The following is a 23,659-nucleotide window of genomic DNA, read 5'->3' on the forward strand; positions in this document are numbered from 1 at the left end:
AAGCAGGGAGAGAGCTGGCTGAGAGAGACACGGTCTGACTTTCAGCACTTAGGAGAAAAGATGCTTCCAGCTTGTTTTAGGGAATCTTGGGAGCTGTGATTTGGACTGGGTGCCTCTATTTCTCAGGGTCCAGGTCCCATGTGGTCCTTTAGAACTGAGAAGCAGGAAAGTGCCAGATCCATGAAGATGTTTCTTCTGAACTACGAGAAAATTGGCAAAGTTGGGAAAACTGACTTCCTTTGCTACCAAACGTCTCGTTTCCAGTGACTTTGTGGGAAAATAGTGTAGAAGATGATGTTCAAAACAGGTTCATCAAAGAAAATGTGAACTGCGAGTATTTGGTGGTGTTTCTGAAAAGGTTGCAGTGAGGCAAAGGCCCGTTGTAGAAATTCCTCAAAGTCCAGATTCTTAGCAAGGAAATGGTTAACCAGTGAGAGACTTGGAAGGGCTCTGCACATGGCTGCATTTTATAGGACAATATGGAAGATGTTTTTAATAAGGAACAAAATCCTGAACAAATGGCCAAGGGATTATATGGTTTGCATTTGAAAGGTGAAAGGTTGCAGTAAAATGCCTTTTCTATAGCTAGACATGTGAGTTCAGGATGCCTGTGTGCACACAGGGGTGCATGGCATGGAGAGAGGGAAGAAAGGAAGAGGGCTGTGAGAATGTTTTCCTTGCGAGGGCTGTAGATTTGATCATTAACCACAACACTTCTCTGCCCTCCCCACTCCATCTTTTTGTCCATTTCTATCTCTATTTCGTTACCCTGCTTATCTGCCCTTCTCTTTTCCTCCTTTGATTCTCTGTTTCTTTCCCATTACTTCTCCATTCCTGTAATCTCTTTGTTTTTCTCTCCTTTCCCCTGTCTCAACTTGTTTCCTGGACCTCTGTCCCTTCTCTACCTCTGTCTCTGAATTTTCCTCTCTTTCTCTTTATCTCAGATATGTGTATCATAGCTCCAAGTGGATGGTGGCTGGCAATGCTGATTCCCCTGTGCCCCCAAGAGTTTATATACACCCCGATTCTCTGGCTTCTGGAGACACCTGGATGAGACAGGTGGTCAGTTTTGACAAACTCAAGCTCACCAACAATGAATTGGATGATCAAGGACATGTGAGTCAAAGAATCCTGTCTCCCCTTTCTTTCTCTCTTCCCCTGTTTGTTTTAGAGCTGGCTAGCCCCTGTCTTTTTCAAATAGGTAAAATAAGGAATCTCTGTGCCACTTTAAGTCATTTTAAGTAAGTAAGCATAAAAGTGTTTTTTTTTCCAGTTAAATTCCATTTATTACAAATCTTACATTTAGCAAACATCTGTTATACATCAAGTTGTGTTTACCAGACAAAGTCCTTGTGCTCCAGAGGCTTACAGTCTAGTCGAGGAGGCAAGACAGAAAAACAAGACAAATTAACCAGTGGTAAAAGAAATCACAACATTCAGTAGAATAACCCAAAGGCCATAAAACAAGAGAAACAAGTGAATGACAGTTTCAACTAATTTGTCAAGAATTTTTTTTTTTATAGGGAAGACTAAATCTTAAGGTTTTCCAGGTATAACTGGAGCATGTGATACTATTAATATATCTTTGGCAGTGAAACATATATTGAATTTTCACTGAATGGCAGGACCCATACTGGGTGCTATGGGAAGATTGAATAAGTTAAAACCATTGCTTCCATCTTCAAGGAAATAACAATTTTCTGAAAGAGTGAAAACCCATATCTACCATTCACTCTCACATAACAAAATAATGTTCACATATTCAATAATGAATGCAAATAATAGAATGTAGAAATTTAAAGACAGCATGAATACATGCTGAAAATTTGAAGCTGGAGGGAATAACTAGTCACATGGCAGAGGTTCTGAGACCTTTTAGTGATATGTTGTTCATTGGTACTAGAGAAGTCATTCGGCATTATCCAATTGAAGCAAACATATTACTTTTACCATCCATGATAAGGATGTCCTGCTATTTGGTTCCATGTAATGCTATTTAATCGCTTAGTTCTTCCTGGCAAGTATACTGATTTCTAGTTTTCTGTACATCTCACCTCCACTCTGTCCTTTTCCTAGTGCTTCTACTTAGTGATGTATTTTGCATGAGAGCAAAATGTGGGTTCCTTAAAGCCAAGCCTGGTACAAGTCCCCTTTTTATTTCAGATCATTCTGCACTCTATGCACAAATACCAGCCTCGAGTTCATGTGATTCGCAAAGACTTCAGCAGCGACCTTTCACCCACTAAGCCTGTTCCTGTTGGGGATGGAGTGAAAACGTTCAACTTTCCTGAGACTGTGTTCACCACAGTTACAGCCTATCAGAACCAGCAGGTAAGAGGTGGCCCTTGAGAGTCTTCTGCTACATCTCTTTTTAAGGCAAGAAATGCTTAGTCCTGCATGGCACTGAAGAGTTAGTATGAGAGAAAAGAGTTTTTCAGTACACACAAGGCATTGGTGATAACAATATGGTAGTGCCTAGTAACAGCTTACACCATCTAGGTTTAGATCAGAGACAAGATCTTGACTGAGAAGACCAAACCTATTAAATTATTTTTATGTCTCTCTGTACTTGCACCTGTGTTCATGATCTCTACTACATCCTGGCAAATGATCCTCATCATTTGGAATTCCTTTGCAAGTACTGAGGTTTGAGTCATGCCTTCTCTCTTATACATAATTTTCTGTGTATCCTTCCACCAGGCTACATCAAAGTCATCAAGCTATTGTGGGTCTATTTAAGACTCACCACTTCCACTTACACTTTCAGATTAAATTTACTTCTGTGTGACCACCAGCCACATCATAAGATCTGTAAGTTTATATCTGTAATACATTCATTCATTCCATAAATATTTATTGAGAACATACTATGTTCCAAGTTTAACAGAGAAATAGAGCTGATTAAGATGTATTTTTTGTTCAAGAAAAGAAGAATTTTTGTTGAATGAAAGACGTGTAAATACATAATGATAGGAAAATGAATTAACTCAATAACAGAGATGTAGGCAGAATGTTTCTTGGTTTGTGGAATAAGGTAAGTTTTCCTGGAAGAGTTGACACTTTTCTGATGTACACACACACACACACACACACACTAGCCAGAAGAATGCAAGAGAAATATGTGTAGGAGAGGGGGAAGGAGAAGTCAAGTCTAGAATTACTGTGGGTATTCTAAACATGTTTTTTGTTTTTGTTTTTATATATTTTTTTTGGAGGAAGGTGGCTAGGTGGACTTGTAAGTGGTCTCACTTTACACAACTCCCTAAAAGTTGCATAAGAATGCCATTTTTATTAATTGGATGATATTTAATTATTTGTCAAAATATGTAATTACAAAGACTCTGCAGTGAACCTTTCCAAAACAAAGAATTTTTTTGTTTATTTTGCTTGAAACTGTGCTTACTTTTATTTGGGGCCTATGGAAGCAAAGTGAGTGTACACTGTTATACTCAATACCTTTTGTGTTGGATACTCTGCTTCGTGCTCTAATAGTGAAAGCAATATATAGAAAAGCATTCATTTACTAATTCTTTATCAAGTGATTATTATGTGCCAGGCAGCTGAAGGTGAATTATGTAAGTATTGACTCAGATAAAAAGGGTATTTCTATCTTTCATGGTCCTTCTGCATAAGATTCCTTAGGTATTATTTACTTTCAGAGGAATTTGACATACAATAACCCTTAGTCCATTAAATGTTAAGTACTATACAGTGTTAGACTTCTCAGCAGCTGTAAAGTGTTTCCAACTTCAGATTTTCCTAGTGAATGCTACATTTCATCAAAAATAGAAGAAGAGCTTTAGTTTGGTTTGGGTGCTATTTAAGAAACTATTAAACTGTCTCAAATTCCTTAGATAGTAAAAATGCAGAAGCCATGGAGGATCCGTACAGAAAACTGTAATAATCAAGATTTTTCAAGCTCCGATACAAGATATAGCATCAATATAGACATAGACTTTGGAGCAACCAGAACTTTGGGATTAGTTCTGGCTCAGAAGAGGGAGAGTAAGAGTCTGAATTCTCTGGATAACTGATTAGACTTTTCTAAGAGTACTCCAGCCACCATTTAAAATAGTTAGTTTCTGATGAAGGCAGTGATGTCACAATAAATATTTCAACATCAGGATTTACTTTGTAGAACACTGAAGAACAAACATTCTACTGCCTTATTGAGATCAGTTATAGAGACCAGGAGAGCCAGTATTGTAACCCAAGTTGAAACTAGAAAGCTACAACTCACTTTGGCAATGAAAGAGGACCAAGCATGGATTTCTGACAGCCTCTTCATATCCTCTACCTTCTTTCACAGATAGTGTTCTAGCACATGAGTACATTCTATCATAGAAATATTTTGTTTACATCTGGGCTGAAGTGGGAGCAGGATACCATGGTTAAGATCATGAAATTTGGCAGCAGATAAACTAGGTTTGATTTCTGATTCTTTCATTGACACCGTGTGGCATTAATTCCTTTCAACTTGTGTTTCCGGTCTTGAAAATGCACCTACCTCATAGAGCTATGAGGACTACATAAGGGAACGTGTGTAAATTCACAGATACAAACCTGACATCTAATTAATAGTAGTCAGCCTACATTGCTCCTTGGCTGGGTCTGAACAGGCATGAAAAGTGGGGCATAGAAGCAATTTTAAAGAATAAATTGCTTATTAAGGAAAAAGTGCATTGTTGGAAATTGGAGGAGCTGCAATGGCTCTCAAAGGAATTATAATCCATAGGTAACTACTTTGATCTCTCTGTGGTCATGTCATATTGTTGAATTCATGATGTGCTGACATTCAAAATAGATGCGTCATACTCAATTCTGCCCATTTGGGATCAAGATGACAGCTTTTGCCTGTTTAACAAGCCTCTAATCCCTGGATAAATCAACAAGCATGCTTATTTAACATTCCCTTTGGCTGTGCAGATATGATTTAATATAATACAGTAACTTCTAGTAATACAAAATAACCTTGAGTCTTTCCCCCAGGGATCCTGAAGTTTGCATCCTGTAGGTCAGAGCTGTTACCTAACTATACTTTTCAGACTTGTTCTGAAGATGCCAGGTAGCATAAATTTTTCTCTTTTGTGAGCTATTTTCACCTATGACTGTGTTTTTATTCTTCATAACCTTCTGGAATGAGAACAATCAATACGGCAAAATTATTTACTTCATCTATTTCTTTTTAAGGAAATGGTTAGTAGGCCTGTGAAACAGTAAAGAGAAAAAAATTTAGTGGTAGGTCCTTAGTGTTCTCAGGAACTTGTTTGGGGAAACACTGAAGAAAAGACAATAGAGGGAATGTAATGGAAATGGAACATTACCCTGACTTTCTAATGAAAAGCAGTGTCCTGCTTCACAGACAGCAATGAACTAGACATTCGGAGACCTGGGTTTTAGTCTTAAATTTTCTACTAGCTACACACGTTGCTCTGAGCAAGTTGTGTTTTTTTTTTTTACAAGCATCACACTTCAGTTTCTTCTCTTAGAAAATGAGGAATTGGCCTGTGCTTTATAAGGTCCCTGCTAGCTCAGGAATTCTAATTTATCCCTCTTTTTTTCTGCATGATTTCTAATGAGGATTGGGAGCAATTGTTCTCAAACCAATACAATCAACACGATTTTCAGCTATTGAAAATTATTACAATGTTCATGTCTGAAAATTGTTTTTATTCACCAGATAATCTATACCAATACATTTTTAATAAGTCTACACTTGAAAGATATGAGCATGGTGTTTTGTAAATAAGATATTCCCCAATATACTGTTTATTTGTGACTCTTTTCAGTTCTCTTGCTGTTTTTATTTTTTGTTTGTTTGTTTTTTGGGATAGGGTCTCGCTCTGTCAACCCAGGCTGGAGTGCAGTGGTGTGAACATGGCTCACTACAGCCCTGGCCTCCTGGGATCAAGCCGTCCTCCTGCGTCAGCTTTCTGTGTAGCTGGGACCACAGGCGGGTATCACCATGCACATCTAATTATTTTGATTTTTTTTTTAGAGATGGGATCTCATTTTGTTGCCCAGGCTAGTCTTGAACTCCTGGGCTCAAGCGATTCTCCCACCTCGGCCTCCCAAAATGTTGGGATTACGAGTGTGAGCCTTCCGTTTTTAAACACCGTGTTCCTGTTAACTTCCATCTTGTCACCTAGGTTGAACACCTGGCTGTCACAACATCCAGTCTGCCACTAATGTATTTTGCTTCTACTGATAGAATATTTTCTTCTTTCTAATCTAATTGATTTTGCCCTTGTTCTGTTCTTGCCTTGCCCTGACCTTGGGTTCTTATGATAGCTTCCAGTTAGGTCACCTGGACTGCAAGCTTAATATCTCACAAGACATCCTATACATCATTGTAAAGCACAGCGATAATTGCACCATTTCTATGCCAAAAATTGTCAATGACTCCTCAGTGCCTAGGGAGTCAAGTCCTGGACCCCGAGCCTTTCCGATAGTGTCCCCTGTAGCTAAAAACCAACTACATTTCTAGGCTCAATTTCTGTTATTCCTCCTCACACATCTACAAGAGAGTTGCAATCTGGTCAGATTTTTACTGTTGCCTGAACTTTGTTGCATCCTTGCCTTTGTATGTCCCTTTTTCTTTTCTGGGAATTCCCTTCACTTTCATTTTTATCTGTCTTGATTCCTTCTACTCTTCAAAAATTCAGTGAAAATACCATCCCCTACCACTTCCTTCCTTTTTTTCAGCTGCAAATGAGCTCTCCCCAGTTAGAACTGTTAGGGGGCTGCACTCTCTCACGACCTCATCACATTGTAACTTTGGCGTGCATCCCCACTCTTCCTCTTGATATTTTGAGCTTTTTAAGAACAAAAGTTGTACCTTTTACAAATAAAGAGTATGATGTAGAAAACCTGAAGTTGGGAGTTAGGAGACTTGAGTTCTAGACCCAGCTCTGCAGTTGACAGACGGTACTACTTTTGACAAATCACTCTACCTTAGTATTCTCATTTACAAATTGATGATTTGGTCTGAATCAGTACTAGTCTATGGAGAAGGTTTTATGGTCCACTGAAAAATGAGAAAAATATACAAATATAGAGACTTTTATGAATGTAGACTCTCAATTTAATAGACTTTATTTTATTTTGTCTTTCCTACTTTTTAGATATAAAAATGTCACTATTTTATGAAATTATGAGACAGGAGAGAGTAGATAGGTGTTAACTGTCTCCATTTGGTAGAATGAAAAATTGGGATGTAATGTTGATTCCTCAAATGATGGGAGGGGGATTAGAATTGGCCTAAAAAATTCTGAAGCACATCTCCATAATTCTAAGATATTTGTGTCTGACCTATATTGCATAGCACTGAATATATGTGGTTGGCAAATGACTGAAAGGAAACTGAATGAATGATTAGCCGACACGACTCTATCACTGGTTCCTTTATATATCTGGGGTTCTTTTTCTTTGGATGTAAGTAGTAGTGAAGAGAGCTTTTCTATTTTCATGGAATATGTTACGCTTTTCTTTCCCCATTTTCCATTCCTTCCTTCCATCCTTGCTTACTGACCGATAGACTCTTAGGGCTGCTAGCATACTGAAGTTATTATTACTATTATTTGCTCTCTATGTGCCAATTTGGCAGACCTGTGGCAGAGAGAAAGGTGCAGCATGCCCAGAATCTCTTCATGGGGAATAAAGTGGTAGATGTGGGAATAAAGGTGACTCAACACTTCATGCTTTTTCGTAGAAGAATCTGACGCCAACACATCCTCACAGAATTAGCAAGAAATTTCCATTGCAAAACCTTTGTCTTCTCTAAGGGAAAAAGAATGCTGAACGTTGATTTTTGTTTTCAAACAGGAAACTAGATTTCAAAAAGACATGGCCTTGTTCTCCCCAGGTAACACAGTCTTATTTCTTGATGAGAATTGGCTACATGAACCAGATAGGAAGTCGGAAACCACATCCAGGTTTGTGCGAGCAAATCCAATAGGATTTCTGAGCCCCTCATTATGGTCTAAACTAGAGAGCCGTTTTGCTGGCTCAAATCAGTGTGGAATTTTTTTCATATGGGCTAAGGTTTTTTGTTTTGTTTTGTTTTCCCCCCTATGGAAAACCTTTCAAGCAATATAGTATGAAATAAAAATAACGTAGAGTGTTAATAAGAGAAGGCCCTTTCAGCCTTGGTACTGTAAAACCATACTTAGGATATTCAAGTTTCATTTCCTTTTCAGGTTGTGCTATTTATGTCTGCCTGGTGCACTGTGAAGTATACCTCATTTATTAACTGCCTCCATGTTACTAGGCAAGAAGTCTGTGACAATGATTAACATTAATGGTGGCAAGTCGGCAACCACCCCCTTATGTGCCTCAGTGTTCTATAATTCAAACTATACAAATTAGTATAAGGTTATGGAAATAAAATCTGTAAAGTAAAATGCTTTTACAACCTCTGTATTTTCCTTGTCTTCTCATTATCATTGGGCAAAGTTTGGACATGTAGATTAGTAGACTTGTTTTAGTCACACAGGAGGTAGTACTAATAGACCTTGTTCTCTTAGTATAGGATTTTTGTCTCTAATGCCTCTAGTGAAAGTAAATAGAATCAAGAGCATTGTTTGGTCTACATTCTCTAAAACTTATCATGGTTTTGGGATTCTTGATCCCTAGCTCTCAAATCATCATTTACTCATTCACTCGCTCATTGAATAAATATTCATTGAGCATGTCACACGAGATTCTGCTTAATTAAATGGTGTACAAAATAGACATGGTTCCTACCTGTGGTCCAGGGGGAGTTACATTTAATAAACATATAAATACAAAAATGCATGTGTAATTACCAATTGGGCTAAGAGCAAAGATGGAATTTAAAAGGGTGCAGTTTAGAAGAGTAGCAGAATTATCCTATTTTGGAGAGATGATCAGAGATCTCTCTCAGGAGATAACATTTTGACTGAGACTTAGCACGAGGAGTCAGGTATGTGCAAAGTAGAGAAATGCGCATTTCAAATCTGGTTGTAGTGCAAATGTGAGTAGTCTGAACACAGAAAGGGCTTGGCACAGTCCAGCACTGGGAGCATCTCAGTCTGGCTGAGTTGCTCAGTCTGCCCTGAGCCTGTGGATCAAGGCAAGGCAGTGTGAATGGGTTGGAGAGGCAGGCCAGAGTAAGGGCCTGCTGGCTCTGCAAGGCTGGGCAAGGAATTTGAATTAAATTCTGAGTGGCAGTGGCCACTAAACAGAATGACATGGTCCAGTTACATGTTAACAAAGACCAATTGGGGTGCTGGGTAGGGAAGAGGTTGTACAGGGATGAGAATGGAAGGAAGAAGTTCAGTTCTAATGCCACATAGAATAGTTCAGTCAAGAGATGATGACATGGGCTAAAGTTTCTGGAATATGTGTCATTCTTTCCCACTTTGATATTCATGCTTCCATAGGGCCTTTCTTTAAAAAAACTTTAAATTAAATTTGATTTTAAGTTCCAGGATACATATGCAGGATGTGCAGGTTTGTTTCATAGCTAAACGTGTGCCATGGTAGTTTGCTGCACCTATCAACCCATCACCTAGGTAGTAAGCACCACATGTATTAGCTATTTATCCTGATGCTCTTCCTCTTCCACTCCCTGACAGGCCTCAGTGTGTATTGTTCCCTTCCCTGTGTCTATGTGTTCTCATCATTCAGCTCCCACTTATAAGAGAGAACATGTGGTGTTTGGTTTTCTGTTCCTGTGTTCATTTGCTTAGGATATTGACTTCCAGCTCCATCCATGTTCCTTCCAAGGACATGATCTCATTCCTTTTTGTGGCTGTGTAGTATTCCAGGATGTATATGTATTACATTTTCTTTATCCGGTCTATTATTGATGGACATTTTGATTGATTCCACGTCTTTGTTATTGTGAATAGTGCTACAGTGAACATACACATGCATATATCTTTATAATAGAATGATTTCTATTTATTCTGGTTCTAGGTATTTGAGGAATCGCCACACTGTCTTCCACAATGATTGAACTAATTTGTATTTCCACTGACAGTGAAAAGTGTTCCTATTTCTCCACAGCCTTGCCAGCATCTGTTGTTTCTTGATTTTTATTTATTTTTATTGTTTATTTCTTTATTCTTTTTTTTTGGAGACAGAGTCTCATGCTGTCATCCAGGCTGGAGTGCAGTGGTGCAATCTCAGCTCACTATAGCCCCTACCTCCTGGGTTCAAGCAATTCTCCCACCCCAGCCTCCCAAGTAGCTGGGACTACAGGTGCACGCCACCATGCCTAGCTAATTTTTTGTATTTTAAAGTAGAGATGGGGTTTCAGTATGTTTCCCAGGCTGGTCTCAAACTCCTGAGCTCAGGCAATCCACCTGCCTCAGCCTCCCAAAGTACGAGGATTACAGGCGTGAGCCACCATGCTTGGCCTCTTGACTTTTTAATAATCACCATTTCTGACTGGTGTGAGATGGCATCTCATTGTGTTGACTTGCATTTCTCTAATGATCAGTGATGTTGAATTTTTTTTCATGTGTTTGTTGGCCACATACATGTCTTCTTTTGAGAAGTGTCTGATCATATCCTGTGTTACAGAGTACCTTTCTTAAGAAATGCTTCCTTTGTTCCTTTTCCTTCTCTTGTGTTTTCATTAAAATCCTACACATCTTTCAAGGCCTGGCTCACATGCTGTCTCTAACATGAAACCCCAGAGCCCTTCAACATGGAGTAATTCCTACTTCGTCTAAGCTCTCAGGCTACTTTGCCTTTATTGTGAACTTTATGACCTTCTTTTTTATATTGTAATTGTTAGTGCACGTCTGCTTCTTTCTTCTAGATTATAAGCTCCTTGAGGAAGAAGGGATGACACATAGCTATACACTGGCTGTACACCACTCTGTCACCTGTATTGCTTGTCACACTGCTTTGCACACAGAAGGCACTTGATGATAAATGATAAGTGGCACAACCATGCTCTTCATAAAGCTCTCTAATTCTCACATTAAAAGCTTTAAAACAAGTGCACAGATACTGTTTTTTCTAACATTTGAGGCATTTGCTATTAAATTTCCATGCATACCCATTGACCTGGGATCCAATGAGCTGTGGGAAATATATTTTCAACCATTTCTCCCAGGCCCATGAAGTTGAGTGCTGTTATATTTACAGGGGTCTGTGGAGACCCCCAAAACATGGCATCACAGTCATGTGTCAGAAATCCCTATCATAAATGAGTTGGACAGGATAAACCAACTTGAAAGAGAAAATAAAATATTATAACCCAAACTTGAAAAGAAAATATGGTGCATGGTTTATTGCTGTGGATTATGGAGGAAGAAAGAACTGATTTTAAGTCAACACAGAAAAGCAGTGACACTCTTTAAACTCAATACAGTATTCATATGGCAGACACTCAACTTTAGAAAGTCAAACCTTTAGGGTCCTGCTCTGGTCTATAAAATACATGCAAAATTGCTTTGCTACATTATTAGTGCTGCATAATTAGTGTGCAATTTTAAAGGCAAGGAATATTTAGGGAGAAAAATAACTTTGAAGCCTTGAAGACTCTTTCAAGTCAGAGTCTGTTCGTCAGAATCTCACATTGCTTTAAAAGACCTTTAAAGACTGTGGTCTTGGGAAATTCCACTCTGATAAAATGAGGTGAAAGAGAACTAGGAAAGATTTGCAATGTAGGAAACAACTTGAGCTGTCTTGGTGATGAGTTCTGCAATTATCAAAAATATGAAGATGATCTTAAATAATGAGATTCCCTTATTTCTAGAATCACCTTGCACTGAGAGTGCCTTCCTTCTTTCCTGAGCTCCCGAGCACCTATCCCTAAGTCTCCATTGCTCAAATGTAGTGAGTCATTAACAATTGGTGCAGACACAAAGGTACCAAGACTGAAAGTGGAAACACTAGAGTGCATATGGAATATGTTGTTCAGGCTTGTTCTAGTCTACAGGCATGAGGGCAATGTATACAACCATGGCAGGGGTTGCCAGAACTAAGATAGGATGCAATGGATGGGGACTTATGCGTTAAGTGGAGGTTGAACCACATGTCCCCTGAGGACCAAGCTGGTGACACAATTGGATGTGCTAGGTTGGTCAGCCTTATGAAACTGGCTCTTTCTTTCTGATTTGCTTGTGATTCTTGGAGACTGGATGACATGTACTGCATCCTGCCCCGTTCAGTCTCACATTGTGGATTTTCCTTTGGCTAAGACCTGGAAAAAATCTGCTTTTTCTGTCCTTTACATGAACATTTCAGGTCATTAAATGAATAATGTCTAGTGGTAGGAAAGGCATGCCTTCAGTGAAATGGCAAATGCAGTCAAGTTTTGGGGTCTTTCAGGCTGAGGCAGATTGTCTGGTGGTCTGATTGCACCTAACTGAATTGACTGAGTCCATTATTAATTATTAACTCACTTGCACATAATTTGTTTACTGATTCATTCAACAAGCATTTTTTAAGTGCCTCCTGTGTGTCATGTACTATGGATATGACCATTGACCAGTTTTCCATTTCAATATCTGTCTAGGCAAGTGATTTATCACCACTCTGGGGCAAGGAAGGTGAGTAGAAGAGAGTTTATAGAGTCACATGCTGGGCAAACTTTAGTTTTTATAGAGAAGTGAGTCAGGTGGGTCAGACATCTGTGTGCCAGGCCAAGTTCTATATCCAGCTTCAAATTAAATCTCAAGCTGAAAGGAAATTAAGTAAAAGCAACAACTGTTATTAAAAAAGTGATTTTTGTAATTTTCTAGGAGTACTAAAAAAGAAATCAGTTAATATAAAAGCAATTCATACTTATTTGTTTGTTTCTAGATTACCAGATTAAAAATTGACCGAAACCCTTTTGCTAAAGGATTCAGAGATTCTGGGAGAAACAGGTAAGAATCACCGGGGAAGAGGCACTTCTTTTCTATGTGACTTTACTTCCTTCACATCCTGCTGATGGCTGATGGTTCCTGCCTTTTAGAAAACACCGGTATGCTCCGCCACTGTGCACACTTCAGCAAAGAGAAATGGATAGCTAACCTAAGAATCAAATTCTTTGTTGCATAGCCTAAATCACCACATCAGATCCCTCATGCTGGGTTCTTCCCTGTATCTTATTTAGTAACTGAGTCACTTAAAACAAGTGTTATGGTAATTTATTGTCATTAAAAGATTGCCATTTTTTCTCTGATATGTATTTGTAGGTGGCTTCAGCACCTGCAGTGATATCTCATCTATTTCGCATTACCAGGAAACAAGGAGTTGTAGACAAATAACATTTTTTTCAGAAAATTACTCCCTTAAGAGCTAAAACAGTGTGAAAAAAAATGTAACTGCTTTTCTCCTGGGAAATAGTTCCAAAATATATCAGATGCTTCCTGCTTTAGAAAAGAGAGTTTATAGAACCCCCCTTTCTTGATGACTTAGTCTCAGTCATTATAACTAGGTTATTATATAGTGAATCTCTTAAGAATTGCTGAAGTTTATAGGACTATTTGCTCCTGCTATAAATGTCCTTACAGACTGTGTCATTTCTCTGGATGATACTTCTTTCTGTTCTCTAAATTCTTTCTCACTCCTCCTATGTAAAATTAAAAGCTGTTACCTATGGAAAGTTAGGAGAGAATCAAAATGGGTCGGGAAACCAGCTGTATCTAAGATTATTCAATCAGAAAATTTCATCTTATATATACAATATTGAATTCACAAATGTGACACATCTGTCTCATAAAGTGCGTAGGCTTTGCAATGACTATTTTAATAGATTTTTTCCCATAATTTGAGGGCATTTATTTACATTCAAATGACAGATTACCAGGAGTTATCTTCAGTATTCTCTCTGTAAGAGTTTTCAAATCAACCAAAAACTTTTATTTAAAAACATTTTGTGAAATGTGCAGTGCATTATATTAGAATCCAGATTTATGCTAAAAATCAGTTATGGCAATCATTTTCTTTACAAAATGATTTATGAATCACTTCTCTACTACACGTATGTATGTTTAAAATATATTTAGATTTGAATAAAATTGTATTTACCTCAGAATTTTAAAAAATTATATGTACTGAGAAAAGTAAAAATCACTTAAACTTCCAGCTTGTGGATGATAAAATTGAGCAATATATTTTTGGTCAAGCAACTACTAGTTAGTGGCAGAGCACAGTAGAACTCAGGCATGTGGACTACATGCCAAATGCTTTTTCCTTTCGATCATTCGTTGTTTATAACAAGACAGAGGCCCTCATTTTCAAAATTTAGCCAGTGAGGAATGAATACCTATTACTTTCATTTCAGATGGCCCGTCCTCTTCCATCCCATTAGCTTATTTTACATGTCCAGGTCAGCAGAATGTGCTTGCAAGCCATTTCCTGTTGCCTTTTTTCCAAGGTGTTCTGCACTGTGGGCTAACTGAAGACCTTGTTAGTGATAAGGAGATCAAAAATAGAAACTGGCCTTTTGTAGAGAAGCCCCTAGACCTGTCTTGGTGGTGATTCTTTGGGGCAGGACTTTCATGACAGGCTATTTCTGGAGGCAGGCCATGGTATGCAAGGGCTTTTAAGACCTTTAGCTTGGAGTACATGGATAGATTTTTCAGGAGTTTCAGATATTGTAGGTAAGGTTGTGTTTGGATGAATAGATGTACATTTTTCCTGGAGAGAGGTCTATACCTTTCTTCAGATTTTCAAAAAAGTCTTAAAGTTAAGAATTTCTGCTCTAGTTACAACTTTCTCTCTCTCTTAAGGGTTCCAGCCTACTGGTGTTAGTTATTAAACTACTTCTTTCTTTTTCCTTCCTTCTGTATCTCCAATAGCATTTAGTATTTGCTTATTTTATTCTTGGCGCTTGAAATATTTTATTTTCTTTGCTTTTTTTCTCCCATTTGAGTCCGTGTTTTTCAGAGTTTTTGTTCATTTTTCTAAAGTTGAATTTGATTTCTAAATAAGTACTTTCCTATGAGCAGTCACCCATTCCTTGGAAATTGCCATCTGAATGTACTTTGACCATTTGTTGTCTGCACTGCAAAGGCATCGAGAAATATGTAGGTCAATTGTTGATAAATGCGAAGAAGAAAAATAAATCAGATTAAGAGGTAGAGTGAGAGGTGGAGACATTTTTACAGGGTGAATAGGGATGGTGTCTCTGATAAGATGCCATGAATGTTGCAAAAGAAACTGCCAGCTATGTACTCTGGGGCAGTGGAAACAGCGAGTGCAAAGACAGATGTGTGCCAGGCATGTCTATGATACATCAAGGAGGCCCTGTGACTACAAAGCATGACCCCTGCACAGGAACATGACTGAGCATCATGAGAATGAAGGTGCTGAGGCATGATTTATAACAGAAAAGTAGGCTAGATAAGCGAGTGTTGACCAGCATTAGATCTATGTTGTAGGAAATAGAGCCACTCTTTAACTTTGAGAATTAGACTGTTGTATCTTGAAGAATTTGCTGTTGGCTAGGAATTGTGATGACATCTCAGTTCAAGTACTGAGGCCCTCATTCCTCTACTGGCCTGAAGGCTGGTGACTGTCTTACTGTTCAGGGTGGACAGTTATGTGTGTGTCCTTCCTAATGAGCTCTATTCTCTCTAAGGGCTCCAGGAAAGCAGAACTATGGATCCTCATTAGCTCATTTCCCTGCATTATTTATTTATTCTTTTCTGATAGCATGGGAATTCTTCATTGTGTTCCATCAAAATCTGAGGGCTACTTTAAGTACTATCAGAAATCTTATCAGTTAACTTACTGTGTTCCAGACCTTTAATTATGTTTTCTCTAATCTTGAAAACAACTCGTATTTTACATATGAAGCAATTGAGGCTCAGAGAGGTTGGGCAGTTTTCCTACTGTCACATAGTAAAGCTGGAGCAGGTATTAAAGCCGACTCTGCCTGACTTCAAAGCCTGAATGCTTTGTGCTTTATCGTGCTAACAGTTTACACTTGGCTTATCTTCAACAGATATTGAGAACAGAATCCCAACTCTAAAAGGCAGAATCCTACCTCTTAATCTGTGTAAAAACACTATTCAAGTCACCTAGAACATTTGCTTTTCCAAGTAACACAAACTATATATTCTTAGTTTGTCTTCGTAGTCTACTCCCCGTGACTTCATTATCAACTTTCTATCTCCGTGTAAATAAGTGTTTTCCTAGTAGACAATGGGAAGCCAGCCTGACTTTCCCTAGCAGATGAAACTATGACATTGAAGTCATGTGTCTCATGATGGGGCAAGGATGAATTACTAAAGATAGAAGCCATTTTTGTCCTTTAGCATTCTGGAAAACTGGATTAAAATAAATTGTTAAGGCAAGTAAGGGGGTCCTTGTATTTTTCTCTTTAAATATCTCAAAATTACCTGATAATCACACTTTAATTCTCACTGATGACCCACAGGATCTGATGAGGGCAACAATTATTAATGCCACTTTGCAGGTGGGAAATATTGATAGATGAGGATATAGAGAATTATTTGCAAATCTTCTGGGATCTTGTGGTTCTGCGCCAGAATCAGGACCCAGTTCACCACCTTCCATCCAGCACCTCATCTATTGCCCTTCCGTGGTAAAAAAAAAATTCTAATTTTAAAATTTTAAATCTAAGATCTTCCCCATGCATTTTAGACATCAAGTGACTCATGCAGAGGAGCACGGTTGATGAGTTGCATATAAATGTACCCAAAACATACGGATTGTATTTCCTTTAAAAACACATGGGCTTAAAAATTAGGGGGGAAAGTGCTTGTCCAATGTTTTTTGGTTTTGCAGAACACAAAACATTTGTGGAAGACTTTGGAGTTACAGAGTTTGCCAAACCTCAAACCAAAACATGTTCAGGTTTGTCAATCTCAATACATCCTAGTACAATCCAGAGGCTCAAGAAAGAGGAATGAGAAGAAAGATGGGGAGGACGCAGCCACCCACAACACTCTCCTCAAATGCCTGTGAGAGTCTTTCTCAGCCCATAAGCCTCTCACACTCAGAACCATCCGAGTGTGGCCCCCTGGCTGACAGCTATGTCCTCTGAAGTGTAGAAAAGAGTGCTTGAAGGACCTGTGGCTGAGCATACTAGCTTCCCATTTTTCATATGTTGATGTAAAGAGACATCCGACTGGGTGCGGTGGCTCATGTCTGTAATCCCAGCACTTTGGGAGGCCGAGGCGGGTGGATCACCTGAGGTCAGGAGTTTGAGACCAGCCCGGCCAACCTGGTGAAACCCTGTCTCTAGTAAAAATACAAAAATTAGTCGGGCAAGGTGGTGTGTGCCTGTGATCCCAGCTACTAGGGGTGCTGAGACAGGAGGATCGCTTGAACCTGAGAGGTGGAGGTCGCAGTGAGCCGAGATCATGACACTGCACTTCAGCCTGGGCAACAGAGCGAGACTCTATCTCAAAGAAGAAAACAACGATAACAACCACAACAACAAAAACAAACCAGGGATATCCTTGGAGAAGTCCTCCTGGCTTCTAGCCCCATCACTTTCTCATTCCTCTAAATGGGAACCAGATCTGATTGGTGAGTCTGGAAGAAGGAACTTCCCAGATTCTTGCCTGCTTACCTGCAGAACATACATTCCCAGCTGTCTTTCCACTATGTGGAAAGTCTAGCAGAGGAGGCCTACATTTCTGGGGCATCGGCTTATTTCAGGGGAGTTCTAGCCAGGTCATTCAGCCTTCTCACCTATGCCACAACCCCCAAATACCTTTATCTATAGTGAAAATGGTATTCTGGTCTCCATGGCATTAGGCTCCTGTGCCTTCCACAGAATAGATTCTGAGCTTGGGTGAAATAAGAGGTGATATTCATTGGACTGTGTAAGACCCCAGTGGGAGCCCCAGTGAGTTCACGTTTCAGCCCTGTGGTGCCACCGTCATTAGAGCCTGTTGTAGTTCTCCCTGCTCCTTTAGGAAGTGTCAGGTGAGAAGCATGGGAAGGGCTCCACCCTTCAGACTTGACTTATGGAACTGCTACTTTCCATTACCAAGTAATTAAGCCTCTGATGAGAAGTCTTCACTGGGAGCATGCATGCATGTGTATGTGTGTGAATGTTGAGTGTGCGTGTGTGTAAGTAAACCTGTATATGTGTGAGTGTGTGTCTATGTGTGTTTGTATAAGTATTGTAAGTATTCATATATGTGTGAATATGTGTGTGAATGTGTGCATGTAAAAGTATACCTGTATATGACTGTGTGTGTGTGTGTGTGAGAAAGAGAGAGAGAGAGAGAGGAGTGGGTGTATGTGTGTGTTCACATTGTGGGGAAGAATAGCAGATGGCCATTTCTTCTGGAGTGAAATCACTGACAGATTTTGCTTCCAGGCATTGTGTCTGCAATGGGAGGGAAATTGTTTTTTTTATTTTTTTTCTAAGTTGTTTCTACTTCTAGATTTCTTAGAAATTGTGTGGCCTGAATCTGGCTTTGGGTGTGTGTGTGGGAGGGGGCAGTGTTCACCTGTTATCAGGCCTATAGCTCTCAGACACAATATCCAGGGTTGCCTCTGGAAGACTTCTCCTACTGGGGGAGATAGTAACACTTGACCATTTTCAGGAAAAAATAGCTTTTCTCAGCTTGAGTTTTGTTTGTTTTTGTTTTTTGTTTTGTTTTTTGTTTTTTTGATCTTGTGCTCTGTGTTCCTGGGCTCTCCCCTCTACTACAATATAAGCTCCTGGAAGACTGGGACTGTACCTATTCCAGGTTTCTGTTCTTATATTTTTGTTTTTCATGGTGCCAGGAATACAGAATAAAATAGTAATTTTTGAATTAGCTACAAAACAGTAAAAAGGTGTTGATGAGTGGCACAGAATATAAAAACCAGGAGCATTAGAGAGAGAAAGCCCTATCCCAACCAGGGGGAAATCAGGTAGAGCAGCAGTGAGGAGCTAGTTTTGAATACCACATAAGGAGGGAAGAAAGAGCAAATCTCTAAACAGGCTTAGCTTAAAAATTAATGACAATTTTGATGAAAGTCAGAGACTGACTGCTGCTGTAAGACATTGATTTAGCCTAACTGCAGATTAGACACACATACCCTTGAGGCCCTCTGATCTGGCTCTGGATAGCTGGGGCATGTCTGTGTATTTCTGGCTCCCTGGAGGAGGATACCTAGCAATTTTCAGTGCCTGCGAGCTTCAGAAAAGAAGTGGTTCCCAGAGACTGAGTTAAAGCAAAATGAAGTTTGGTTGAGAAAGGCCATGCAGTAGTGAACCAAGAGGTAAAATTATGTCTTTGAGGATGGCCGCCCCAATGGGGAACCTGCACCAAGGAGAAGACAAAGATCCTGAAGCTGAAGAGGGGCAAGAGTCTTTGCGCTGGGTCTAATTTTCGAGAAGCACCCCTGGGAAGTGCATGTGCACGCATACCTGGAGAGTCCACTGTGCTCAGCTAGAGGGAGCATGACAACTGCCAAGACCCTGCACATGAAAGAGATAACCAAAGAAGTGGAAGGAAAGAGACTTTGCATCTTTCGTCCCACATCTGATGTGAAAGCTTTGTCCTTGATGGGGCGGCTGCCAAGATTTTACAGAAAGCACAAGTCAGCTTGGGAAATTTTATATAATTCTCAGGGACTTCCTTCAAAGCAAACACACACATAAAAATAAGATGATTAAGATTGTGGTCCGTCTGGTTAGTGAAAGGTTCCATGAACTTGTCTTAAACGTGCTATGGAGTGAAAGACTCTGGGATTTCCTCTGACAGAGCCTTCATCCTGTCTGTGACCTTGGGTTTTACCCTTACTCCTAGCCTCCATTGCATCTAGTACAGCTGCAGGCAGGACTGTCCCATCTGACACAGTTTCCTCCAGATATTTCCAGCTGGCATGATACCCCAAAGCCACTGCTGTTGGTCTCACAATAGGGCCCAAGTGGAATGGCCCTTCTCTAGCCCAGGGAATTGGCACAACTTCTTAGGAGGGTATGTTTTTCTCTTTGAAATCCACCATTGGAGGCCTGAGCCAGAACACTCAAATTCTATAACTTAGAACCTATCACAAAAGAGTCAGTGGCAGGCTCTGTATCACGAGGAAGTTTTTTTTTTTTTTTAATGGGTAAGTAGTTTTAATGCATTGTCCCCCACTGAAGAAACAATAGGGCTTGCAGGATGAGGCGCAAGAAGACATCTGAGTCTGAGCTTATATTCTTAGAGTGTTTGCAGCCAGCAGTGCTGTTTGCTGGGAATGTGGCTGGTGGCAGTCCTTCTTGGTGCCTAGTGTCCTTTTACATAACATGTCAGAGGATGCTGATCTAAAAATGGAGCCACTCATTGCATTACGGGAATGGATATATTTGCTCACTGAAAAAGGATGTTTAATGAGGTTGATACTTAACCTGAGAGAAATAATTTCTCTCTAATGGTGGTGGAGAAAATATTTGGGAGCAAAGAACTTTCTCGTGACCACCTCTTCAGCAGCTGCTGTCCCATGGCCATGTTTATAAAGAACCACCTCTCTTGGGCACAAATAGGAGTCCCCTGTTGGAGGGCCAGCCCCTCCTCACAACATCCAATAATAGAAGGTGGAATGTAAGGTGAGGAATCAAAGTGCCTAATATTAACAGGAGGAAAAGAAGGGACAAGGAAAAGTCGGCTAGAAATTAATCCCAGGGCCAGTTTATTTTTGCTGAAATCTGAAACAACTTGTCTTTGGGGGTGGGAGGAGAAAGGGTATACAGAGGATCTCAGTTAAAATTTGCTGATAGAGTTCTCTATTATACCAAGTAACTCAAATCTTATCTATACCTTTATCAGTTAAGTTAAACATAAAAAAATACTGTATTTATAGGTCAAAAATGGCAAAATGCTAGCAATTTCATACAGTTTAACGTCATATATTTATTTTTAGCCATTCAAATAATAAGTATACAAACAATAGTAATAATTATTTCATAGAGTATCTGTGGTCCAAATTGTCCATTTTAATCTCCAAGTTGATGATGTCAATGCAACATTTCCCATTTTACTGATGGTAAGACTGAACACGATGAGGTATTAGCTTTCAGAATTTGTAAATCCAGCTAATGACAGCCTACAGATAATGATTTAACTCTCTTCTGCTAGGCATAGCTTGCTCATCAACAGAAATTGATCTTTGTCCACCTCTGGCTCCCTGTCACTCCTGAAGGCTCATATAGTGAGCTTAGAGTCAGTAAACTGACCACTTGTCTTTAATTCAACCAGCATGACATCTCAAGTGTCTACCTCACTTTCAATTTCTATATTTTCATTTGGTTTCCTTAAAGCCATTGGGTATATTTTTCCAGCCAATCTCTTTCTGCTCTTTCCTGGCAATCTTACCAGCCCCCACAAATTTTGCATACCCTTTTGTTATCCCTGGCATGGGTGCCTTCTTCCATTTAGCAGATCTAAGGAAGCAATACGTGCTGGACACTACATCAGGTTCTACCACATCTACAGTTCAAGATAGCTGGCCCTGTGCTGGATTCTGGCAGATGATCCAGCTGGACTCCTGCTTTTCATGCAGGCCATAGCTGTTTATCATATTCCTTGGCTTGTGGTCTTTTAGCCAGTACTTAACATTTTTTTCTGCCTTATTTGTTCTCCCTCCCTTGTCGTGAGCCTTTTCCACCATTGTCCTCCTGGCTGTGTGAACTTTCCAGAGAAAATTGGCAATCATTTTGTTATATGTGGCTTTTGCCCAGGGATGGTGTCATCGAACAGAGGGACGTCTTTTTAATGGCCAACATATTGGAGTCTGAAATCTCTGCAAGATAATGAGGCCTACAGGGACTTGAGGGACACGTTTTTGTTTCTTTGAGAAGACAATGAAAAATGGAATTAGGTACTGTATAGCTCCCTCCACATTTAATCCAGAGCCAGACGGCTGACAGAACTTTGGATTTCAGTGAAGTAAGAATATATTCTTCTATTATAGGTCACAATCTGAGCAGAATGGTTGGAATTCTTTCACTTGAGTTAGACCAATGGTCCTCAAACTTTCATTATGTTTTCTCTCTTGTTTTGATACATTTTGTCTTTAATCAGTCTGCATTTATTAAATCACAGTTAGGAGGAAGTATTATGACTATCTCCATTTTATAGATAGGCAGACTTAGAAATGAAGAGGTTATATAACTTGGCCAAGTTTGCATTAATAGTCAGCAGGGTTGCAGTTTGAAGCCAGGTAATCTAGCCCCAGAGCCTATGCTCTTAACCGTGATGCTAATTTGTCCCTTATGTGATTTTAGCATTACTGAATTAAAGTTAGACAATTTCAGTCAAATGCAAAGAAACTTAATATTCTAGTTAACCAACTTTGTGTGATCATGGGTTATTACTACACTTCTTGAGTCAGTGAAAACTGTTTATGGACTGCCATTGCTACTGATTCATATGCCAAGGGAGGACAGGGTTTTCAAGTTGGGAATCACTTGGTAAGGAACAATTTTAACTCAACTCCAGGCATCTGTCCATCGGACACTTGTTCTCCCAAGCCATTGCAAGGCACGTTAATGACAGCTACTTCCTCATGTAGATATACTTATGGTACTATTTAATGCCAAGTTTTGAATGATTGTTAGGTTTTTAGTCAATTTGCACACTTCTGCTGGGAGGTCTTTTAGAATATCCCTGGACAATAAAATTCCTGAGTAATCTGGATATTTTGATCTGAGTAATTCTATTTCAGATCCAGTGAAGGAGAAGGAAGTATGGAAGGTTTGGCCTTACCTCAACCAAGCAAGAAAATCTATGAATGTTGAGATGTGATAATTATATCTGAAGGAACAGTATATTCTAGTTATATGTCCTTTCAAATACTAGAAGGGAAAATAAAGGGGATCAGAGGCACAGCACCACCCATGGGATAAAATCTAAGCACCTAACATGGAATAAATGTTCATGATGTCTACTGCCCCTCTCCCATTCTGTACCCTAGGCTCCAGTCACCTTGAACTATGTCCTGAAAACATACTTTCTCTTGCATACCTCCAAGTCTTTGCACATACTGTTAAGTCTACTAGAAAAACTTTTCCTGCCTCTTTTCTAGATGGAAAATGGCTGAGTACTCTTTAATAGTAAGCTTAAATAACTGACCTTTTTTGGAATCTTCCTTGAGTTTTTCAGGTGTATTAAGTGATTATTGCTCAATACTCCATGGCATCTTGGCATACGTGTCTTCAGTGTAACATTTACTGCATAGTTCAGAAACTAGTCATTTATATCTTGTTACTTTTTTAAAAAAACAAGACAGTTGTAAAGAGTAGAGACCCTGTGTCTTTTCTGTCTTTACATTTCCTGAACTTAGCATATAAGTATTTTTTTCCGGTTGGATAACTGTTTTATTACTTCAAGACCTCTGTCTCAGTAGGCTTCCCTTAGTCTTTTTCTATCTTCCACTGAGAGACGACCAATGACCTTATCAACCCATAGCATATGTTCCCTTTGTTACCAGTGTCACCAGCAAATAGTATGGGGAAGAGTAAAAATTAAGGAAGTCAGAACTAAAGAGAAAATAAACAAAGGAAAAATTAAAAAGCAACTCCCTATCTCAAGACAAATGAAAAGCAGAAATATGTATTGGAGTGCTACCAAGTAGGGTCATGAAAGTTATTATAATTATTGTTGTACTTATCAAATATTTGTTGAACTTTGAAGGAATGATCCTGCCATCTTTTTTGAACTGAAAATGTTGGAAGGATTTTTTTTTCTGTAGTCTGACTATTTTTCCAAATAAACTGATTTCAAGGCAT

The 23,659-nt window shown here is 39.3% G+C and overlaps 1 protein-coding gene across 2 annotated transcripts in view; it reads left to right on the plus strand.

Moving 5' to 3' along the window:
* Window positions 1-23,659, plus strand: part of LOC105479089 (T-box transcription factor 15) — a 108,510-nt gene that overhangs the window by 62,341 nt on the left and 22,510 nt on the right. For both annotated transcript variants that reach the window (XM_011736891.3, XM_011736893.3), the window contains exons 4-6: window positions 945-1,116; window positions 2,164-2,331; window positions 12,787-12,851. In XM_011736891.3, the coding sequence (XP_011735193.2) occupies window positions 945-1,116; window positions 2,164-2,331; window positions 12,787-12,851 (405 nt within the window). The remainder of the gene's footprint in view (window positions 1-944; window positions 1,117-2,163; window positions 2,332-12,786; window positions 12,852-23,659) is intronic.

This window comes from Macaca nemestrina, chromosome 1 (assembly GCF_043159975.1).
Source record: "Macaca nemestrina isolate mMacNem1 chromosome 1, mMacNem.hap1, whole genome shotgun sequence".
NCBI classification, from domain to species: Eukaryota; Metazoa; Chordata; class Mammalia; order Primates; family Cercopithecidae; genus Macaca; species Macaca nemestrina.